The sequence below is a fragment of the Vulpes lagopus genome, chromosome 11 (assembly GCF_018345385.1).
Source record: "Vulpes lagopus strain Blue_001 chromosome 11, ASM1834538v1, whole genome shotgun sequence".
NCBI classification, from domain to species: Eukaryota; Metazoa; Chordata; class Mammalia; order Carnivora; family Canidae; genus Vulpes; species Vulpes lagopus.
The window spans coordinates 61,695,353-61,714,258 of record NC_054834.1 but is presented as its reverse complement, the minus strand read 5'-3'; the positions used below and the strand labels follow the sequence as shown (position 1 = coordinate 61,714,258).

At 49.3% G+C, this 18,906-nt stretch overlaps 1 protein-coding gene across 1 annotated transcript in view; it reads left to right on the top strand.

The window, feature by feature from the left end:
* Window positions 1-18,869, top strand: part of DTX4 (deltex E3 ubiquitin ligase 4) — a 35,496-nt gene extending 16,627 nt beyond the window's left edge. The window contains exons 5-9 of the mRNA XM_041774231.1: window positions 2,160-2,221; window positions 3,114-3,266; window positions 6,588-6,749; window positions 11,048-11,137; window positions 15,386-18,869. Coding sequence (XP_041630165.1) covers window positions 2,160-2,221; window positions 3,114-3,266; window positions 6,588-6,749; window positions 11,048-11,137; window positions 15,386-15,619 — 701 coding nt within the window. The 3' untranslated portion in view covers window positions 15,620-18,869. The remainder of the gene's footprint in view (window positions 1-2,159; window positions 2,222-3,113; window positions 3,267-6,587; window positions 6,750-11,047; window positions 11,138-15,385) is intronic.
* Window positions 18,870-18,906: the final 37 nt, after the last annotated feature.

Sequence of the window (18,906 nt, the reverse complement as noted above, 5' to 3'; positions counted from 1 at the left end):
CTGCTAAGTGGGGCCCAACTACCTGTTCTGATGATTGTACCCAAGTGGATCGATGGTGTCTGAATCCGATGGAGACAGTTTAGGAAGTATAAAAACGTATTACAGAAATAGAGGAACACAAATCCATGAGGTGTGATGCAAATAAAATATGATACAGAGGAGGAAGATGACTACAGCACTAGAGCCAAAGCAGACTGGATTCAAATCCCATCTTTGGGGCACCTGGGTGGCTCAGTGGATGAGCATCTGCCTTTGGCTCAGGTCGTGATCCCGGAATCCTGGGATCAAGTCCCACAACAGGCTTCCCGCAGGGAGCCTTCTTCTCCTTCTGCCAATGTCTCTGCCTCTCTCTGTGTGTCTTTTGTGAATAAGTAAATAAAATCTTTAAAAAGAAAATAAAAATCCCGACTTTGCTGCTGGCAAGTCACATGACCACAGAGAGCCTGTTTTCATGGCTTTTTGAGGGGGTAAACTGCTCACGACCAGTACTGGGCAGGTGTACATCCTGCTGGAATGCATCCACAGCCGTTAGGGGGATAACGCCATCCTGTGTCCCTCTAGACCCCTAGACCCTGGTCACACGAACCTTCCTCCAGGGCTCCTTCCCAGCCAGTGCACAACCCTGCCGCCTGGGCGTGAGTCCCTGTGTCTACACTGCACCGAAGGACCCCACCTCAGCTCTGCGGCTGGTCCTTCCAGCTGAGGATGTGGGTTGTTAAATGTTTTGCCAGTCACCCCAAACCCCACCTTGCAAACTTGTTTTAAAGTGTCAGCGGAGTCGCAGGCATATTGTAACTTGGCCCAGGGCCCGGCAAGGAATAGGCTCTCAGTTAATAGAAGCTTAATTCGGGGATCCCTGGGTGGCTTAGCAGTTTAGCGCCTGCCTTTGGCCCAGGGCACGATCCTGGAGACCCGGGATTGAGTCCCACGTCGGGTTCCCGGCATGGAGCCTGCTTCTCCCTCTGCCTGTGTCTCTGCCTCTCCCTCTGCCTGTGTCTCTGCCTCTCTCTCTCTCTCTCTCTCTCTGTCTATCATAAATAAATAAATCTTTAAAAAAAATAGAAGCTTAATTCTTAGAAGCAGGACAGTAGGAAGGAAGGGCCTGCGTCCCGGCTTTTGGCTTCCTCAAAACCTGGCCCCGCTTTCCCACTCCATCAAAAGTTATCTGCTTAAATGAACTCGAAGGCCTTGTTCATCATCTGATGGGAAATGACAGCATTTCACACTTTCCCGCTCTTCCTGTGATTATTAATAGCACACGCTGGGCCCTTACTTGGAGAAGCGCTAAAGCACTGTGCGTCCGTTAGCTCGTTGACTTGTCTGAGCAGCCCTCTGAGCAGCTGCTAGGGCTCTTCCCTATTTTATAAGTGAAAAACAGATGCTCAGAGCCATTGAGAGAGGCACCCAGGGAGGCGCTGACCCTTTTCAAGGCTGTGTCATCCTGCCTCCAGCCTTCAGACTGGCTGCCTCCCCCGGGCCAGGCCCCAGAGAAACTCCAGCATCGCTGCAGCCTGACAGGATGCTTCCCCGCTGCCGGGCTGTCTGCTGGCTGAGGCAGCCTCATCCCCGGCCAGGGAACGCCATCCTGAACGTGTGGGCCTCACTTCCCAGTTTCCCGTGAAGATAATATCGCTCAGGCACCACAGTATCGATTGAGACGGTACTTAGCACCTTGCAAAGGGAAGTGATAATAAGCCTACCTCATGGGTTTTGTTTTTTGTTTTTAACATGTAACAGTTTACATGGTGCCTTCAGCTGTCACCCCAGCACCTCGTTTGAGCATGCCCAGGCTCTGATTCTGTGGAAGAGAAACTCACTCAGCCTATCTCACTCGGAAAGTAGGGTTTGTTGAAAATAGGCCCCCCAGGGGATGTCGGGTGCAGGGGGGGGGGGAGACTGCAGGACGTAAAGACAGGCCCAGACACCTCCCACCTCCCTGGATACCTCTGTCTGTCTGTCTGTCTGTCTCTCTCTCTCTCTCCTCCATCTGCTGAGTCCCTTTCAGATTCTTAAATCCGATTGCAGAATGGATTCCTCTTCTTTCCTGCTTGGAGCCTGGGTGATAACTCTCCTGTCTGGCATGCCCGGCTTGACAGGGCTGTTTGATCCCTCATCTCTGTCTGGGTGGCCCACCAACCATTCTGTCCCCGCCCCCACAGGTAAAACCCCAGAAGAAGTGCTGAAGAAGTATCTGCAGAAAGTCCGGCACCCACCAGATGAGGTGAGTCGCAGGGGAAGCCGGGCGGGGTTCACCCGCAGGCATTTCCTCTGCTGGGCTTTTCCGGAGGATGCAGCGGGAGCAGCTGTGTGTGTCCTGACTGGTACAGAGCCGGTCAGAGCCGACCCAGGGTCCTGGTCCGAGGTTTGGTGGTCTGGAGCTGCAGACACCCCTTGGCAGCAGCCCTCACCCTCAAGCCACTGTTCAGGAAAGAGCTGATTGATTCTCAACTACCTTACTGTCAACAGTCTGAATTTCAGAAGAAAGTATGATAAGCTATGGGAACTGACTTTTTAAATGGGTTCAGTGTAGATCAGTGGTTCTTAGCCAGAGGGGATTTTTGCATGTCTGGAGGGGAGAGGGAATGCTCACAAGCATTGGCCCACCTGGGCCCAGGAAAGCCCTCTCAGCAAAGAATTCTCCAACCCCAAATGCCAGCAATGCCAAGGTTGAAAAATCCCCTTGTAGACTTACTTAAATAGCAGAAATAGCAGCCCCTCTGGTACACTTGAGATAAAATTCCTTTGCAAACGTTCAGCTTAAAGGGTCTGTCAGCCAGAGTCCGTTTCCTACACAAGTCACTGGAGAACACAAAGGATCATGCATCATCATAGCCCTAGAGGACACTACAGCTTTATTGGTGAGCCCCACGTAGCACGCATCAGCCCCAGCAATTATTTTCACAATTGTTCTGTTGTGTAAAGTGAGATGAAGCTATATTTAGATTCCCAAAGGCATGTATGCATATATCCCTCAGTTTGTGGGCTTTCTAGAAGAGTAGCAGTGACTGCGCACCTGACCTCCGATCATACAGGAATCACCGCGAAGATGCTCCAGCCTCCCAGGCCGGGTTGAGAGCTGATGGCCTCTCTGCTCTGTCCTCTCCCACCCCCAGGACTGCACCATCTGTATGGAGCGTCTCACGGCCCCCTCGGGTTACAAGGGCCTGCAGCCAACGGTCAAGCCTGACCTGGTGGGAAAGCTGTCCAGATGCGGCCACATCTACCACATATACTGCCTGGTTGCCATGTACAACAACGGCAACAAGGTTAGTGCCAGCCTTTGGGGCTGCTGCCACCACCCATGCAGGGTCCTGCAGGAGGAAGAGTGTAAAGGCCCTCTTGGGGTTAAGCCCAGGTGATTTGGGGAGCCTCAGAGGCACCCCAGGGTAGGTGGACTGATGATTTTTTTTTTTAAAGATTTTATTTATTTATTCACGAGGGACACAGAAAGAGAGGCAGAGACACGGGCAGAGGGAGAAGCAGGCTCCCTGCAGGGAGCCCGATGCGGGACTCAATCCTGGTATTCCGGGATCACGCCCTGAGTCAAAGGCAGATGCTCAACCACTGAACCACCCAGGTGCCCCAGGACTGATGATCTTGACTGTTCTCAGCAAGATCAGGCCTCCACAAAATTATAATGTTGGCCAAACCAGTCTTAGCCAACTGCTCCGAATCTCTACACTGGGTGTGATGGTCTGAGAGGTGTAGCCTTCCAGTCTCCGAAGGGTCTGGAATGGGTCCTTGGGTCCATGCCTGGGTCCATGACATGGGTCCACGGTGGCATTCATTACTACCTGTGTAGGTAGATTTCCCAAATCAGCCTTCCTTATCCAGGGCTAGTTTTTTGGTTTAGTTTAGTTTAGATTTTTAGTTATAATTCATTTTCTTTGAACAATTTCAAAATGCCCTTAACTGCCCCTTCAGAGGTATTAGAGACTGTTGCCAAAATACCCCTGGTAGCCCGTTTGAAGCCCACTGTTGGAGGAGAGAAGGCTGTTCGTGATGCTTGTCTTGTCCATTATTGATGGTGGATTGGTATTCCTCCATTGGGCTGGTTCCCAGGAACCCGGGGAGCCTCCTTAGATGATAACTGTCTCCTGACACTGTCCAAGCTTTCACTAAAAAGCCACTTTTCTCCTGTTCTTTGCTGTGCCTGGAATAACCATCACTCACCTATCTCCATGAATTCAAATCCTGCTTGCTTCTCCAGACCCAGCTTGGATTGCATCAGAGTCTGAGATTTCCCTGCTGTCCCCAGCTTCTTACTGATCCCTCTGCCATAAAAGTCTGGCTTTTGAAGGCTGCTCCGTACTTCTCCTGCTGTGGGAAAAAGTAGAGGCAGGAGAGGCAGCAGACCCAAGCTTGAACCCTGGCTTGGTCATGGAATGACCTTGGGCAAGGTTTTCAATCTGTCTGAGATTTCATTTTCCATCTGGAAATGGAAATAAAACAATACCTACTTTACAGGGTATGATCACGATTATTATTCAAATTACTATCTCCTTGATATTAGAGCTGTAATTTTTCCCCCTTCATCTTTATATTGCCCTATGATTTCAGTTCCCATAGCGCAGACCTTGGGATATTTCTCTGACTCAGAGAGTTTATGCTTAGTTGTTGATGGATGCTGCCTGTCTGCATCTGGTGCTCACTTTCCCAACCCTAGGTTAAAAGGTCTCACTGGGACTTCGCATTTTAGAGGTTATTTTGGACTGAGAGGGGTTTTGAGCCCATTCATTCCCTTTTTGATGACTGTTTTCGGGAATAATCTAGCACCTCTTTGCATTTATTTCCATGGGGCTTCAGAGATATTTCTCAAGATGCTATCCTTTATTCTTTTTACACCAATACTTTGAAGCATGCATTTTAAATTTTCTTTGCACAGAGTGGGGAACAAAAGTGCCCAGAGAAAAATGAAGTGATTCACACCCAAGGTCATGAAACAAGTTAAAGCTAGAGCAGTGAGCAGGACCCTAGTTCTTGACTCCAGCCTTGGGTTCCCGTTCATTGACCACATGAAGTAACTGTCTCCATTGCCCTGGATACAAGTTAGTCTTTTAAATTCATAGAGACTCGTTGACAAGTCCCTAGACAGCTTCGCAGAGGATGTCTGTCCTCCTGAGATGGGGCAGATGTACTGGAGAGCTCCTGTCCAGGCTGTGCGACAGAGGTGTCTGCACACGTTACTCCCTACCCACGCCTTCCTTCTCACCCACTTTCTTCTGGAAAGCTTGGGAACAAGGTCTCCTCCCACCCAGTCAGGCTGCGACTCACTGGGCCCCCACTGTGAAGCTACCGCCTCTTATGTTTCTCTCCCCCACCCCCAACACAGCCACCTTGGTGCAGTGCGGAGCTGCGGGGTTTATACGTACTGGGCCCCTCGCCTAAACGAGCGGCCAGTCCATTAACTGTGCTGTGCCTCGGTTCTCCTTACCGTAGAAGGGAATCGTTTTTAAGGCTAATAATAAGGCTGGGGCACCTGGGTGGCTCAGCAGTTGAGTGTCTGCCTTGGGCTCAGGTCATGACCCCGAGGTCCTGGGATCGAGTTCCGCATCGGGCTCCCTGCAAGGGAGACTGTTTCTCCCTCTGCTTATGTCTCTGCCTCTCTCTCTGTGTCTCTTATGAATAAATAAATAAAATCTTTAACAAATAATAATAATAAGGCTAATGTTCCATTTTAGCCATTATCAGGTAAGACCTAAATAAAGAAGACATAAACGCTGCTGTAAGGTTTATTAAGATGCTATAACGAGCGCTCACTCCCTCCTTCACTGTGTGTGCAGAACTTATCCTCCCTCCTTGGAAGCCAATTCACAGCTCTTCTTTAGGATCATTTTCTTAAAAGTCAGCTTCATCTACTCCAACACATGCCACCTGCTTTCTCTTTTCTGAGCAGTGGTTTCCAAACCTGTATGGACACTAGACTTACCACAGAATTTTTTTTTTTTTTTTTTTTAGAAATTGTTAAAGTACAAATGACGTTTAGATAAACCACGTAGGGCTTGACACTTTCTGTGGGTTATGTAATTTAATCCTTCCAATAACCCAGTGAGATAGATACTATAATTTTTCTTGTTATGTCAAAAAATAAAAAAAAGGACAAAAAAGGACCCAGAGAGGTTAATTTGCCCAGGGTCACACAGCAAGTCCATGGCAGTGCTGAGAATCAAATCCAGGCAGTTGGACTTCAGAGTTCTTATTCTTAACCACTTTGTTCTGTAGCCACTCCCCCAACACCCCCCCCCCAACCCAATGTGGTGACCTGGGGTCCAGGTATCTTTATTTCAAGCTCCTCAGGGGTTGTGATGCTTGACATTTCAACGGGAGCTGCTCCCTAGTGCTTTGTTGTCTATCCCATTCATTGATACTCAGCAGTTAAATAATGATTGAACCTGCCCGAATGAGCTGGTCTCCCTTTCCAGGGTAGGATCTGTCTAACATCCCCCAACGTGGAGCTGAGTTGTGGAATTTACTTATTTGGGTGTGTTTTATTCCTCTGGTCCCTTTACCTGTGTTTCCTTCCAGCATTGGGTGGGGAGGTACTTTCTAAAACTGTTTCCCAACCTGGCTGTTCCTCGTCCCATCAGGATGGGAGTCTGCAGTGTCCCACGTGTAAGACCATTTATGGAGTGAAGACAGGCACCCAGCCCCCAGGAAAGATGGAGTACCACCTCATCCCTCACTCCCTGCCTGGCCACCCCGACTGCAAAACCATCCGTATCATCTACAGCATCCCTCCCGGCATTCAGGTGAGCTCACTCTCAGCCACTGGCTACTTTGTTTTGTTTTGTTTTTATAGTTTAAATGTTTGCAGGTGATATGTGTGTCTTAATCCGTTTGGGCTGCTATAACCAAATACCACAGACTGGGTGGCTTTGAAACAACAGAAATTTATTTCTCACTGTTCTACTGGCTGAGGAGTCTAAGGTCCGGGTGGTGGCAGATTCACTGGTAAGGGTCTGTTTCCCAGTTCATAAATGTCTTTTGGCTGTGTCCTAATGGCAGAAAGGGTGAGGGAGCTCTCAGGGGGTCTCTTTCATGCGGGCACTAACCCCATTCGTGAGGGCTCACCTTGTCACCCACCCAAGGCCTCACCTCCAAATACCATTACCTCGGAGGTTAGATTTCAACCCATTCATTTCAGAGGGACACAGACTTTCAGTTTCTAGCATTCCATCCCTTCCTGTCCTTCTTGCATGTAATATACATTCTGTTCTGATAGTGCCCAAAGTCTCACCGATTCCAGCATTACTAACTCTATAAAGCCTACATCCAAGGTCTTGCCTACGTACCGTGTACATCAGAGGTGAGCAAAACCCCAAGTACAAGTAGTTCCTTTCCAGGTGGGAAGCCAATGAAATTGCACATGTTGTGTGGTGGAGCCCTCAGGAACGGGATTGGTGCCCTTGTCCCAGAGCACCCCCACCTCCTAGGGCCGCCCCTCTCCACTTCCTGCATTGAGGCCACAGGGAAAAGACAGCTGTCTGTGAACCAGGAAGTGGGTGCCCACTGGACACCAGCTCAGCTGGCACCGTGGATGGCCCAGCCTTTGGAACTTGTGAGAAACACATTTCTGTTGTTTGAGCCACCCTGTCTGTGGTATTTGGTTACAGCAGCCTGAAAGGGCTAAGAGAATTTTGTGCTATGAAAAGTTTCCTTTCTCGCATCTACACAGTCTCACCTCCTGTGCCCAGCCTCTGCCATTGTTCTCACTGTCATATGTGTCCCCCAGGATTGTCTCTGCCTGTGCAGTAAAGATCGTTTCCGCCCCTTTGTGCACAAAGGATGACATGTTAGATATACTGTTCTGCATCCTGCATTTTTCAATTAACAATGTAGTTCGTAGATCTTCCCATGTCTGTGTATCTTCCTCATTCCTGCTCAGCTCTGGGTGATAACCCATCGTATAAATGTACCATGATTTATATTCTGCAGTCTCCATTTGATGGGCATATACATGGATTGTTTCCAATCCTTTGCCACAACAAATAATGCTGTAATGAATACCCTTGAATGCGTGTGAGTACATCTGTAGAATAATTTTCCAGAAGTAGAATTTCTTTGTCAAGTCATATTTGCATTTTACAATTTGATAAATGTTCCTTGGCTTTGATTTTTGGAGGCATTTCTCTCCTCTTTTGATTCTTTGAAAGACAGTCCTAAGGAACCAATGGAGCAACATTCCTACCAGTAAATACAAATGTGTTCCTTCCTGCACACATTGCAGCTTTTCCTAAATGATCTAGGGTACTTACTGGCTTCATTTATTTGGCAAATATTTATTAGTTCACCCTTCCTTCCTCCCTCCTCCTTGCCTTCTTCCATTTTGTCTTTTATTCTTTTTTTTAAAAGATTTTATTTATTTGGGAGAGAGACTGAGAGTAGGGACAGGGAGAAAGGGGGGCCATGGGCCCTTACCTACCACTAAGTAGGTAGCCCCCCATGCAGGGCCTGATCCCAGGACCCCTAGATCATGACCTGAGCTGAAGTCAGATGCTTAACTGACTGAGCCACCCCGGCACCCCTTATACACTGGAAGATGGATTATGGGCCGGGCATTTTCTAGGTGCTGGAGAAACAATGATGCTCCCCTGAAGTCCCTATTGTAGTGGGATAAGGAAGCCAATACATAAATGCACAACCAAGGTACTTCCACCTAGTGGTAAGTCATGTGGAAGAAAGAAAACAAGAGGGTGTGAGAATCTGTAAAAGAGTTCAATAAAAAACATGGTTCTTCCTGGAGGGTCTTACCATCCAGTCAGGGAAAATAAATAAATACATATCAACTAAACTATAGAGCAAGGTGTGGTGTGCACCACTGATAAATATGGTGGGAGGCCACACAAGGTCTCCAAAGGGTGATAGACCTGGGTTCTGACTGCTGGCTGACTCTTTATTGGCTGGGACTTTGGACAACCACTTGACCTGGCTGAGCTCAGTTTCTTTATCGGTGCAGCTGGGAGCCTCCTGTGCAGGAGTTTTGTAAGGATCAGAGACCACATTTGTATGTGGAGACTGTGGTACTGGGCAACATGCTCAGGTGCTCAGTAGCTGGTCACTGGCAGTCCTTGAGTTTACTACCTGTCAGGATAAGGAAGAGGGCTTATGTCTGTCTGTCTGTCTGTCTGGGAGGGTTGGAGGAGCCTTTCTGGCTTCAGGGCACATGGTAGGAGAGCCTGGAGAGCCATGAAGAAATGGAGGAGAGCATTTTTAGTGGGAGGACACAGTGGAACTATAGCAGAGAGGAAGTGGGGGTGTTGGAGGCCCACAAGGAAGGGTTTAATTTGGGGTTTGCGACTTGCAAAAGTGGAGGATGGGAGGAAAGAGGGCACGTGAAGGTTGTAGAAGACTTGACAGTGAAGGAGGACTATGGCCAGGCCCTGGAAGGACGCCAACTCTCGGAGGGTTTTAACTTTTTCAGGCTGTGGGGAGTTCTGGGAAGCTGCTGGGCATGACTAGCATCATGGAAAGGTGTGTGGTTGGGAATGCGCTTCAGGAAGGTCAACCCGGGAGAAGAACGAGGGGTGACCTGATAGGCCAGTTAGGAGACCACTCCGGTCATGGAGCCTGAACACGGGAGGCGCTGGCAACAAGGGAGAGTGGAGATCTGGTTGGATGTGGGGGCCTCTGAGACTCCTGGGATGATTGGAGGCAGCCAGTTGGGATGGTAGGGACACGACTGACCATAAGGGAGACGGGAGAAAGCCAGTGGCCAGGGCGGCAAGTACAACAGACTGAAGTCCGAGAGAATGGGACTGGGGGAGAGGCAGCTATTTGGCAGGAGGCTCTTTGCCTCCGGGTTTGAGGAAAGATGGGGGTACTGGGGGTAGAGGTGCCCATGGCACCTCCGGTTTGAAAATCCAAGCTTGAAAAAAAAAAAAAAAAAAAAAGAAAATCCAAGCTTGTGTCAAGGGAAATGCAGCTCTGTGGGTCAGGACAGCCACTCTGTGCACTCGGCCCCGATGGTCGGCAGGTGGACACCCAGTGCCACATCACTCCCTGTCCTCAGAGAGCCTAGGGACTGCAGGGGCTCGGGGTTCCCCGACAGGTGGAGAACTTGAATCTCTGCCTTCACTTCTGAGAATGGTTCCCTGGGGGAGAAACTGAGATTGGGGAGTTTGTGCTTTTATCATTATTATATTGGTTTCACCTAGAAGGGGTTTTCCAAAGGGTTCCACAGACCCATCCCTGATCAGAGATGCTCAGAAATCACAAACATTTGAGTGGGGATGGGGAGGGGTTGGGGGGATGGAAGTGCCGTGGTACTGGGAGAAAGTCCCTCCCTTTTCCCCGAGTTTCTCAGGGGGCCTGTGGACCCTTTCTGGACCCTGATCAGGATGCCTGGCTCCCGGCCGAGTTCTGCTTCAGTTTCTTTCCCACCCAAGCAGCCTGGGACTGCTTGCCTGCTTGGGGGATTGCTGCACAGCCACGTTCAGTGCAGCATTATTTCGCATTATTCACAAGAGCCGAGGCACATCCAGTGCAGCGTTATTCCCAAGAGCCGAGGCTGGGAGGAAATCTAAATGTCCATTAGTGGATGGACAGACGGATAAAGGGGATTGCAGGGCTCCTGGCTCAGAAGCACTTTTGTTATTCTGAGTAGTTCAGAGGTAAGCAGTTCACCATGTGCCCCAGGAAATCTAGGCTTAAGTTTCAGCCAAGCCTTTGGAGAAGCCCTGGAACCCCTGTCGCTGTCGTTGTAAAACAAAAGAGCCAGCATAGCTGACGGGTGATGATGTGCTCATACTGTGCACCGGGGCCAAGCACACTTAACATTCATACCCTCCCTGTTTAAGGCATGGAGACCCACGCCCCAGGAGAGGGCTCCAGCCAACACGTCTGGGAGGGGGCAGCTTGGAATCCAAGCCCAGGCCATGCACTCCACAGTGCATGTGTGAAACCGCCACTCCCACAGTTGGGATCTGTTCTGTGTCTAGACACTGTGAGCATTATTATTGTCATCATTATTTGAGTTGCTCATGGTCTGCACCCCTTTGTTAAAAATATTTTGAAAAATGCCTCTCGCTGTCTGTCTTTCTGCTTTCAGGGGCCAGAACACCCGAATCCTGGGAAGAGTTTCAGCGCCCGTGGCTTCCCACGACACTGTTACCTCCCGGACAGCGAGAAAGGGAGGAAAGTAAGAGCTGGAGTCTGGGTGGGGTGGGGGAGGATTTACAGCTCTGACAGGGCCCCAAGTTTTGCTTCCTGCCGTGCTGGGTCTCTTTTTATTCTAGATGCACATGGTAACAGGATCGTATTTGAGTAACCCTAGGTTAGGGGGGCTATGATTAGAATTCTTTTCTCTTGCAGGGTGATGGGGGCAGGGTTTTTTCCTCACCTGGATATTACTGGCAATAATTCATCTATTTTAGGATCCCTTCTATCGGGCTTTGCTGCTTAGCAGCTGGTCCCAGGACCAGAACCAGTAGCAACACCTAGAAGCTTGGTAGAAATGCAGAACCTTAGAACCTACTTCATTTTAACAAGATCCCAGTGATCTGACAGCAGGTTAAAGCTTCAGAGGCATGGCTCTAGGGCAGGGATCTTAATTTGCAGGAGATTATTTTTTTAGTGTATTTTTGTATTCCATAACTGTCCTAAAAGGCAGAGGGAAAAATCAGTGGCTTTCTGGATTCCCAGTGATTCATGGTCACACTTCAGTAGTTCTGTAAATTGTAAAATTAGAATAAAGTTTTTATGTTCATTTTTCTGTGGCTAAGGGCAGAAAATCATTGGATTTTCAAAAACCTTCCCTAATCTCAAAAAGGATAAGAACTACTAGTCTAGGGGGGTGTTGGGTCCCTTCTTGTGGGGTGCTAGGGGCAATGCTGGGTAAGAGATGGATTTTAGCTAGCTTTCTCCAGGTCATGCTGTATAACAAACAGCCTCAGTCTCCGAGGCCGACTTCAACAAATGTTTATATCTCGTGAGCTGCTATGAGTCCGCTCACTCTGCTCCATGTGACTCCATGTCCTGGAATCCAGGCTGAAGGAGCAGCCCTTCTGTGATGTATGCCTTTCCCATGGAACAGGGCTGCAAACCAAGAGAGAATCCAAGTGGAATGGTGCAATGCTAATAGAGTTGCCGTTGAAAGCTTGATGCTCCTACTCACATTTCACAGAGCCCAGCAAGTCATGGGCATCACGCAAGGAATGAGGGCGTGAACTGCCTACAAGGGGCCCCTTGGGTCACATGGCAAAGGGTATGGAAATGTTCTCCTCTTACAGAGGAGGAAGCAGATAATTTGGAACAATGAGAAAATCACCCACATCATAAAGATGGGTCCAGAGCAGGGTCCTTAGATTAGGAGTCAGGATTAGTCGTCCTACCTCCTTGCTCTCATTAGCCACACTTCTGTACCTGAGCCCCAGATTGACAGTCCCGACTGCTGGCTAAACATGTCCACTGTGAAGGCCAACTGCTAAAAATTGAATCCTGGGGCATCTGGGTGGCTCAGTGGTTGAGTGTCTGCCTTTGGCTCAGGTCGTGATCCTGGGGTCCTGGGATTGAGTCCCACATCAGACTCCCTGCAGGGAGCCTGCTTCTCCCTCTGCATGTGTCTCTGCCTCTCTCTCTCTCTGTATCTCTCATGAGTAAATAAAGAAAATCTTTTAAAAAATTAATTAATTAATTAATTAATTAATTAATCAAACAAACTTGAATCCTCTTGCCAAGAGCTGCTCCTCTTCCAGGCCTCCTTCCTCGTGTTAATGACATACCCAGGATCCCTGGGACCCAGACTGGACACATTAGTGGACTCTTGCTCTGAGCTACCACCCTACTCGGGGCAGTTTCCCTGTGAACTGCCTGCTAAACCACTTGACTCCTTTTCTAATCCTGCCGCCACTAACCTAGTAAATACTTTCATCTTTCACCTGCCACCAGATTAAGTATCCTTTTTTTAAAGTAAGCTCCATGCCCAGCATGGGACCCATTGCAGGGCTAGAACTCAGGACCTTGAGATCAAGACCTGAGCTGAGATCAAGAGTCAGATGCTTAACAGACTGAGTCACCCAGGTGCTGCTCCCGCCCCTCGCCCCCCTCCAAGTTAGGTATCCTAAAGCGCGGTTTCTAATATCAAGCTTTTTTGTTGAAAAGAAATAAAGTAGAAAAAAACCCAAAAAATTTTTCCGATATCTTTCCCTTCCTTCTTTACAGTGTACAGTCTTCTCAGCTTGGCATACAGAACCTGCTACAGTGTGGGTCTAAGCCTTCCCTTGCACTAATTCCTCACCTTTATCTTTCATTTGTCTGCTGTTCGGGGGCCCTCACCTTGGGCTCTTGCACAGCAAGGTAATAAGAGCCTGGGTTTTGGAGCCAAACTGGCCTTGGTTCGAGTCCTAGTTTTGCAATTTATCAGATGCAGAGACTGGCATAAAGATTAGCATTCTGAAGTCTTGGTTTCCAGATCCATGAAACAGTGGTGATAGCTTCTAGCTGTATGGACAGGATGTTATAAAAATTAAATGAAAGATGCATTTGTAAAATACCAGCATGGTGACAGATGTTGTTGTAATTATACATGCTTTGGCTCATATTTATTTACTGTGTCTTGGTGTCCTTTTCTACTGATAGACAGTTGACCCTTAAACAACTCAGGGGTTAGGGATGCTGACCTCCATCCTCCTGAAGTTGATATCTACCTGTAACTTTTTTTTAAAGATCTATTTATTTATTTGAGAGAGAGAGAGGGAGGGAGTGGGGGTAGGGGCAGAGGGAAAGAATCTTCAAGCAGACTCCCCTCTGAGCGCAGAGCCCTACCCAAGGCTCCATCTCAGGACCCTGAGACCATGATCTGAGCTGAAATCAAGTCCAACACTTGACCACTAAAGGCCTACTGTTGACTAGACGCCTTGTCAATAACATAGGTAGTCAATTAACATATCTTTTGTATGTTATGTATGTGATATACTGTATTCTTACCATAAAGTAAGCTAGACAAAAGAAAATGTTATTAAGAAAATTGCAAATATTGTAAAAGTTTTTATAGTACTGTAAAAAAAAAAAAAAAAAAAGACTGCATATAAGTGGACCTGCACAGTTCAATCCCATGTTGCTCAGACGTCAACCGTATTCACACCTTCCTCTCCCTCCGACACTCAATTCAGAAGCATCTCTCTCCATGAAATCTATATGGATCTGCATCTAAGAGTCAACAGAGTAGTCATCCAGACCATGGACGGGAAAGTCAGGCAGGTCCAAAGTCAAGGCCTCCCTCTGCACTTACTGGCTGTATGACCAGGGCAGGTCTTATCCTATTGAGCGTCATCTGCAGAAGGAGGGTTCATGAGAATACCTATTGTATCTGATTGTTGGAACTACTAAATGACCCAGTGCTTGTAAATGAACACTCAGGGGAAGGTTGATCATCTTTCTAACCTATGCTGTTGTTATTGCTGTGACTGTTATAATTCCCCACCTCCAACCACGCTGATGGTAGTTCTTTTGTTTTTTAAAGATTTATTAATATTTGTGTTTTTTTAGAGAGAGACAGAGGGAGAGAACAAGGAGAGGGAGAGGAGCAGACTCCCTGCTGAGCATGAAGCCTGTCTCAGGGCTCAATCCCATGACCCAAGCCAAAATCAGGAGTCAGATGTTCAACCGGCTGAGTCACCCAGGTGTCCCATGGTAGTTCTTTTTTTGAATCCGGGGCATTTTCATTGGGTGCTTTCTTCATGCTGGTTAGGGTGTGAGGCAGTTGTCTTACTCAATAATGTTTTTTTTTGTTTTGTTTTGTTTTACAAATTTAGGTGAATTAGAACATTCTGCAAGCCCTAACACCTCTCTGAGCCTCACCTATGAAACACAGATGATAATAGCCCCTGCCACATCTGCCTCAAAGTGTGGTTATAGGGGCTAGGTGAGCAAATAAATATGAAATAGCCTGGTCGAGGTCACAGCATTTCAGCCCCATCTCTGGGGAACTATGGCACGTCTTTAGCTGTGTGTGCACTACTACCACATTGTGGGGGTGGTGGTAGGGGAGGGCACAACTTCAGAAGCTCTCGGATCATACGTGCCTTGAATTCTTAGGTTCTGTCTTGTACCCTTGATGTTGGTAGCTAACACTGGTTGAGTAGCATGTGCCTGGCAGGACTGTGAAAGCACTGGTAACGTTTAGCAGGTCATAGCATTGCCATTTTGTAAGTAAGGAAATCAAGGCTCAGAATGATGACATAATTTGTCCAAATTCACCCAGTTTGTTGGTGACAGAGCCCAGACTTAACTTGTGGCTCCCTGACTCCACACCTAAACTCTCTCTTCACTGTGCCACTTGGGGCATCGTGATGCAAGAAGAGGTGTACCCTTGGCAAGACTCTACCACCCAAGGCATCATCTTTTACTAACAATGTCTACCTTTGGTCTCCTGCCTTGACTCACTTAGGTGCTGAAGCTGCTGCTTGTGGCCTGGGATCGCCGCCTCATCTTTGCCATCGGTACCTCCAGCACCACAGGCGAGTCAGATACGGTCATCTGGAATGAGGTCCACCACAAGACGGAGTTTGGCTCTAATCTCACAGGTCATGGCTACCCAGATGCCAATTACCTGGATAATGTGCTGGCTGAACTGGCTGCCCAGGGCATTTCTGAGGATAGCACTGCCCAGGAGAAGGACTGAGCTGGGTGGGGGTGGGGGGTGGGGTGGTCTTTGGACCAGGGAGGGCTGTGGGGACCACAGGGTAGGAAGTGGGAGAGTCAAGATGGAGGTTGGTGCCATGCCCTCCCAACTCCCTCATCTCCCCTTCTGTCCTGTCCCCATCCCCCATCCCTCTCGGCCACGGGTGGGGAGCGAGATTGAGTAAGGTGACGTCATTCATAAACCTCATCCACCACAAAGGGGACATGGGATGAGGGCCATCCTCGGTCTATTCCCATGGAGTTTTCGGTGCTGGGTAGGCAAGAACCCCCCCACTCCCCTAAATAGGGGGCATGGTCAGCACACTTAGGGTATGGACAGTGCGTGAGCACTCCATACCCTGGCCTTGTGAAGCCTGGGGTTTAGTACCTCAGCTGGCTTCTTGCTGCTTCCACTCTGCTTCGAGAGCGGAGTTTCTGCTTTTCTCTCCTCCTCTGGAGGCGAGGAGCTCTCACTGTGCAAGATTGGGGGGCAAAGGGGTGAACCGCTAAACTGCTGTGACATCAGAAATCGATGCCTCAGTGTACAGCGAGGAAGCACTTCTCGCCAAGAGGGTCAGGGAGGCAAAGGCTTCTGGGAGCACATTCAGCTCCCATAATAGTCCTTGGCTTCCCTGGGCCCTCCCTTCTCAAATTTTTGACCTGTCCAAAGAGGCATCCGGTTCTCTTGTGCGGATGGATGGACTCTGGGATTCCTCTCAGGGGTGGCATCCCATGATGTTTCCAGCCCCTCTCTGATCAGACCAGAGTCTGCATCCCACTTTGCATCTGAACTGTCCTCAGGGAGAGGAGCCCATAGCCTTCTTCCCAACTCATCCCAGACCAGCTCAAAGATTCCATGAGTTTCATCCAGTCACTGTGAGTAGAGCCCACGCTGGGCTCTGTGCCATCTGTGTCTGTGCAGATATATGTGTGTGTGCGTGTGCACCACTGGGCCAGGCTGGTGGACGGTCCCATCCTGTTCTCCCATTCTGTTTTGCAACTGTCAAACTCCAGTTCTGATAGGGATCAAACAACCAGGCTGTGGTTCCTTGACTCTTCTCACCCTTTGCCCACCTGTCCCATAGTAAACGTGGACCTGGATGGTAGTGATCACGCATCTTGCCAGTTGCCCCAGGGAACTGTGCTTGGGGAGATGTGTAAGATGAGGGCTGGACTGACCCCTTTTTATATCTCTCTGGAGATTGGATCTAACCATTTTATCCAGTCTTGTTTCTATGAGGGCTCTGATTTGTCTCCATGCACGTTTGCTAATAAGAGCCCAGAGGTGGTGCTGGGCCCCTCATCTACTACAGATTGGCCTAGAGCATGGAGGGAGGCTTTTTAGCTCATTCCTAACAGGATTGGGATCACATCATGGTCCAGTCCACCCTGCATTTGGGTTGTGTCCCAAGACTCTGTCCCCTCCCCAGCATTCCTCTTGCTTTTTGCTCCCCTTAAGGAATGAATTGGAGGTGAGGGAGGAGAGAAGGGGGAATCGAGAAGGGCAACCCAACTCCCCCTTTGAAAGTGGGTTCTTTGAACTATGTGTTTGGGGGAAGTTCCTCTGGATACTAATTTGAATTTATATACCTCATGTTTTGGGGGTTTGACGTATATATATTCCATATATATTTCATAATATTCAGAAGGTTTTCGATGCTAGAAAAATTGAAACAAAAGAACCTTCAGAAATGGTACTTAAATTAGAACCTGAAGCCAGGCTTTCCTGCAGACTGGCTCCGTAGCTGCTTGCTGTTCATCCGCAGCCATTTTGATATTGGTGTGGCCAGTGGATTCACCTGATGTCTCTCAGTTCCTTGGGATGTGCTGGTGCTGAGCCTTTCCTCATCCTGCCCATTTGCTGTCCGGATGCTACTGGCTCCAGCAGAGGGAGCCCTGGTAGGAGGATCCGTTCCTGACACCTTAGTTCCAGTTTCTCCCATCAGCTGGCCGCCATCTTATCGCACCAGCGGACCAGAACATTGGGCCTGAGTTCACCGCACCACAGGGCACAGTTTCCTGCCACAGTCGGGAGGAAACACCTGAACTCAGTGGAAGGGATGTCACCGTGGTGTTTCATATCACACCCGTGCCCTTGGCCAGGCTACCGTGTACCAGACATCACTGAAGGGCCTCCTCGTAGACCATCTCAGCCTCCAGCGGGAGGCCTGGGCCAAGCGTCTGCTGAGCTTCTCACCCACAGGGATGAGGAAACAGACTGAGGGTCGGTGGGTAGAAACCCACAGCTGTGGAGCGGGTGGGGAGAGAAAGAAAACACGCTGTGACACCTGGCAGTGGGCAGCGGGGAGAGGCTGGTTTCCCCACAGGAGGCAGAAGAAGGGATGCAGGGGAAGGGGACAGCAGGCGAAGAAGGGAGAGGACTCAGAGGGGGCCAGGCGGGCAGCGTGCCGGGGGCAGTTCCACGTTGAGAGTAAGTCTTCATACCTCCAAGCCTTCCCTCCTGGGATGCTGACTGTGTTTGTGCCCCAGTTCCCCCCCCACCGGCGAGGATGCTCGGAAAGGGCGACCACATCCTCATGCTGCCCTTCTTGCGGGGCTTTCCGGGCAGAAGGGATCTTGAATCTCCTTCCTAACACTGTGCCTGGGAAAGAGGGGGGCGTCCCTTTGCCCCTTCTCCCTGCCAGCCTGGAAAGGCACAGTGTCGGGCTCAGCGAGAGCCCTGCCGGCAGAGGTCCTGAGCACCCACCGCCCCCGACATAGGATGTTTTCCCACCACTGTTCTTGCTGTGTCCCCTGGCCCGCGCGGGGAATCCCATGCCTTGCCTTCATGCACCAGCAGCCTAGTTTCTCCCTCTTGAGTCTCCAGGGATGACAGATGGGATTGCGGACAAACTGTCAGATGCCCGCCCCTTCGAGGTTAATTGTGTATATGTGGTTGTGCGTGCCTTTGTGTTTCATACCCGCTCCCCGACCCTTTTTTGTAAAACTTGGATTTCTCTGTGGTTTTATACTTGGTCGAAAGTACTCGTCCTGATATTGCACGATTGTGTGCATGAGAGGGTAGGGGGCAGTCCCCGTGTAGCACAGGAGAGGGCCCTGTGCCCTTTTCTTGTTTGTGCTCACTGGCATTTGAGTGGGGGATTCCTGGGAGAGGGAAGGTGAATGTCCTGACATAAATCATTGTGACCAGTGTTTTGAAGTCCTTCGTGTTGCTCTGTGAGAGGACATCGCCACCTGGTGCTCACGAGGTGTGTGTGCAGAACAATAAATGGCAAGTGAACAACCACAAATTGCTGTTAACCTTCTGCTTTTTTGCAAATCAGGGTA